The sequence below is a fragment of the Entamoeba invadens genome (assembly GCF_000330505.1).
Source record: "Entamoeba invadens IP1 unplaced genomic scaffold scaff_1105074726713, whole genome shotgun sequence".
Lineage (NCBI taxonomy): Eukaryota > Evosea > Mastigamoebida > Endamoebidae > Entamoeba > Entamoeba invadens.
The window spans coordinates 180,330-184,942 of NW_004443770.1; the positions used below are offsets into that span (position 1 = coordinate 180,330).

At 32.8% G+C, this 4,613-nt stretch overlaps 1 protein-coding gene across 1 annotated transcript; it reads left to right on the plus strand.

The window, feature by feature from the left end:
* Positions 1 to 249: 249 nt before the first annotated feature.
* On the plus strand, positions 250 to 1,530 carry EIN_429360 (hypothetical protein; the record flags this gene model as incomplete). Its single annotated transcript, XM_004261893.1, has 1 exon — positions 250 to 1,530. The coding sequence occupies one exon, from the start codon at positions 250 to 252 to the stop codon at positions 1,528 to 1,530; it is 1,281 nt and encodes a 426-aa protein (XP_004261941.1).
* Between the last annotated feature and the right edge of the window lie 3,083 nt (positions 1,531 to 4,613).

The window sequence follows — 4,613 nt, forward strand, 5'->3', positions numbered from 1 at the left end:
TGAATAAAAAATGGCCGCGGACACGAAAATAATAGAAAGGACACCATATACACAGGAGGACGTCCTTTATAGCGGGAGGACGTCCCTAAACCACAAAGGACGTCTTTCGGCCTATATTCCCGTCCTTCGTCCCCATGTCCGTCCTTTCTCTTAATTAACATTTTATTAAAAAATGAAAAACTTACAAAACTAAAAAGCAAAGTCTTGACAAAGTGACAAATTAATAGTTTTTATCGAAATTCCATAACCATGAATCAAACCAATTTTGTGTTGGAATCGGCAACATGGCTTGATTTACACCAACGAAAACCCAATTGGTCGAAAACAGTTTCGGTTCATCCACTCTTTACTCAATCTCGTCCCGACACCCCAATCCCACCATACTCATTCTCTCAAAAAATTGAGTGGGGAGATAACTGTCCTAGTCTTATTATGTTTGAGTATGTTCTTGAAGATCCAGTCCTCATTTTAAACTCAACATCTCACATTATTGCCACTTCGCTCTTTGGAGAGATTTTGCAGAACGAGAAAGTCGTGATTCCTGTCACTCAACACAATCTAAAAACTACTGACTTTCTCATTGTTAAAAATCAACAAACTGTCACAATCACAGAACCCTGTCGAGTCTATTCTGCGCACCAAATCTTTTTCACTCAAAAAACAGACATCCCAAATCCACTATCAGATTGTGCAAGACACACTCTTGAATCTTCTGATTCTGTTGAAAAAAGAATTTTACAGAACGAAATTAACAAAATAGAAAATTTCGAACTATTGCAATTAGAAAAGGAAAAGAAGCAGAAAACGAGAAGCCCCGCGGAACGAATCATTGAGGAATTACAAAACAAAAAGTTGAAAAATAATTTTCCAAATGAAGTTTTTGAAACTGAAGAAAATGTTCTCATGCTTCCATGGAATCACCTCGAATTTGATTGGATGCTTCTTCACCACAAAATGGTTCCGTTTGTCACCACTCGTTTCTCCATTGACGGGAGATTGAGATATTTCATTGACCATGTTAACTATCGTTTTGCGAAGCGCAAGAAGGAGAAGTGGATGAAACTTGACGATATAAAACGCGAGTTAAACAAGAGGGGAATTGACGATTGGAGATGTGATTTAAATCACGACGGGGCGTTGGAAGTGTTGAGGAATTTGAAAAGAAGAGACAACTTGAGTGAACGAGATTTGAGTGCAGAGGAGATTGAGTTTGTCAGAACGGTCATAGATAAACAGAGGGATTTTGACTTTGCTTATCTCAGCCAACGTGTTGGCCCCAGAGAAGCTCCGAAGATAAAGGGGTCTAAAAACGTGAGGAATTGTATATCGGCGATTGTTGATGGTATCACCGGACTCTCTGATACTGAAAAAGATGTGGTACGCGATGCTTTACTTAAAACAAAGAAACGAATGTTGAAAAGATTTCAGAATGATATTCCGATATTGATGGAGAAGTGTATGGAAGGCAGGAAAGACGAACTTACTCGAAGTCTGGTTGACTTAGCAGGAAGATATATGGAAGAGGAGTGAGGGATATATTAATGTTATTTAAAATGTTATTAAAGCCATTTGTTGTGTGTTTGAAGCAATTTAGTGTTTTGTTATTTACCATCACAAATCCAAAAGGAAACTTGAAAAGTCAAAAAATTTGAGTATGGCAGGTCGTTTAATAGTTTTGTTGATCAGTTGTGTAGTGTTTGGGTGCGTTGACTTTTGCTTGGAGTACACACAAGAAATGAAGTGCACGAGATGCTTGCCAGATTTTATTAATAAAAATGGGAAATGCGTCTGTTTGTCTCTTCTAGTTTTTATTTACAAAAAATACCATAATTATGAGAAATGTTTTTGACGACTCATCTCAAGATTTTAAAACTGAATTTTTGAATTGTGGATCGACGAATGGGGAGATTTGCACGTCATGTCTTCCTGGGTATTATTTAAGTCAAGAGAACACGTGTCACAGTTTGTTACATTGATATAATATAATAATAATATAATAATATAATAATATAATAATATAATAATATAATAATATAATATTATAATATAATATAATATTATAATATATTATTATAATATAATACAATTAATAAGAATTAACACATATGTGTCGATGGGAAGTGTAAAGAATATGATGAATATGATGGCGAATGTTTGAGTTGTTATGCTGGTTATTATGTACGTAACAACACGTGTACGCCATGTTCTTCACATTGTCTAGAATGTTCATCTGATTCATGTCTTCAATGTGAAGCGAAGTATTATGTTTACGATGGTTACTGTAGACGGTCGTGTAACGCAAAGTGTCAATTGGTGAATTCGGACAAAAGTTGTCAAATGTGTGAATTTGGGTATGGACTTGACACAACAGGGCGTTGTAAGAAATGTTCTGTGACGAAGTGTTCTGATTGTGTTTTTAAAAACATTTGTACTTTGTGTAGTGAAAATTATATATTAAAGAATAACACATGCGTTACGTTTGTTACTCTCCCATATTGTATTGAATATTCATATGACTACATCGACTGTATTAGCTGCCAAAATGGATACAAAATTGAGAACGGGAGGTGCACAAAATGTCCTGCAAATTGTGAGCAATGCGGGAAAACTTGTGATCGATGTGATTTAGGGTATTACTTGGACACCAATGAAAACAGTGCAATACAAAATGTGAGATGTGTGAAATGTCCATTACTCAAAAATTGCAAATATTGTTTGGGGAAGGAAAGTTGTGAGATATGTGAAGACAAGTACCACGTCGATGATGTGACTTTTGAGTGCATTCCCAATGTGCAATTCTGTATTTTGTATAACAACACAAAATGTGTATTATGTGACGTGGGACATTATTTACTTAATGACAAATGCATTGATGGTGTTCAACACTGCGACACACATTTTGCACTAAATAAGTGTGTGACGTGTGAAGAAGGCTATTTCGCTTCATCACAACTCCAATGCGCGCAATGTTCGACAAACTGTGAAACTTGTGAAGGAGCGAATTCTTATTGTACATCATGTGGTAAAGGAATGATCGGCTTTAACTCTTCTTGTGCTCTCTGTGAAGACAATAAATGTGACAAGTGTACATTAGATGGTGAAAAATGTTATGAATGTGTGTCTAATGGATATGAAATTAAAGATAACAAGTGTCAACAATGTTCTGTAGGATGTTATCAGTGCAGTGGAAATGGGAAATGTCTGCAATGTAATGAACCGTATTATTTAGAACCGTATTTTGGTAAAGATGGTGGTTGTGTCTTAAACTTAACTAAAAGACCAAAAAATGTTATTCCCGTTTTTATCATTTCTGTTATAGCAGTTTTTGTTGCTGTGTTGGCAGTGTCTGTGTTGTTGATGATTGTTATAATACAACAAAAAAAGAAGAGAACAGAGAAACCAAGTGATGAAAAATGAGTTGTTATTTGTTTGTTTATATATACAAAAGTAATGAACTTAAAATATGTTATTTTTAATTATATTAACTAGAGTTGGTGGAAGAAGTCTGGCTCGTTTTCAAATTATAGTAAAATTGATATTAATTTAAGTTGAAAATTATTTTGACTGATTTTATTTAATTCATTGTTGATTCAGACTTCAATCAACAATTTTCAATCAAAAACATTACGTTGATAATGAGATACACTTGAGATATGTTACTGAAAATATATACTTAACTATCGTTTTTTATTTGTATAAATATTTGTAAAAAAATATATGAAAAAATCGCATTATTCTTCAATAATATCAATGTATCAATTAAAATATTAAATGAATGATTTATCAAAATTTATTATTTTTATTTGATTATAATGTGTACAAAACTGTAACTATACGTTCATTCATGAACGGAGAGCTTACTCAATTAGGTCATTTGAGAAAGCAGAATACTTTATTTTTAGAATAATAATTTTTTTTCAATTAAAATCTTTCAACATCGTTTCACCAAATGATTCACATTTTTTGTGATACAACAACAAAGTAACAAAAAAACTTAATAAGTTTTACACTCTTAATTTGTGGTATTTTAAAGTTTTACAATCATCATACGGAAAATAAACACATTTCAAAGTGTCAATTAAACCTTTCAACAAATTAATTGACGATGATAATCAATTAAATAAATCTTCGAAATATGCTTTGTTAAAACCTGCCGACACATGGAAAATTTATTGTCACTAAATTTTTTCAGTAAAATTCACACTTTCTTCATTTTCTTTTTCAATTTCACCGTTATCATTGAAATTGTATTTTATTCCATGAATCATCACAACCTCATTTTTGTCGAAAATGTTCACTAAATTAGTTTTTGTTGGGGGTTTGACTGGAATTTACTAATAAAAATTGACTCATTCCAGTTGAAACAATAAATTTTTTTATTAACTTCCATTTTTAAATCACCATTACCATAAACTATATCGGATAATAGATGTGTATTTGAATTGTAATAAGATTCGAGACCAACAACTTTTTTGTTGGTTTGTAAGATTGGGTTGTTTTTTGTACTTTGTTTCTTTTTTGGCCTTCCCATTTTCTTTGTTTTGTTTCAGTGTTAACCAAATTTGAGTTTCGCCCAAGTGTTGGCCTCTTCGATGTTTCATTATCAATCATTG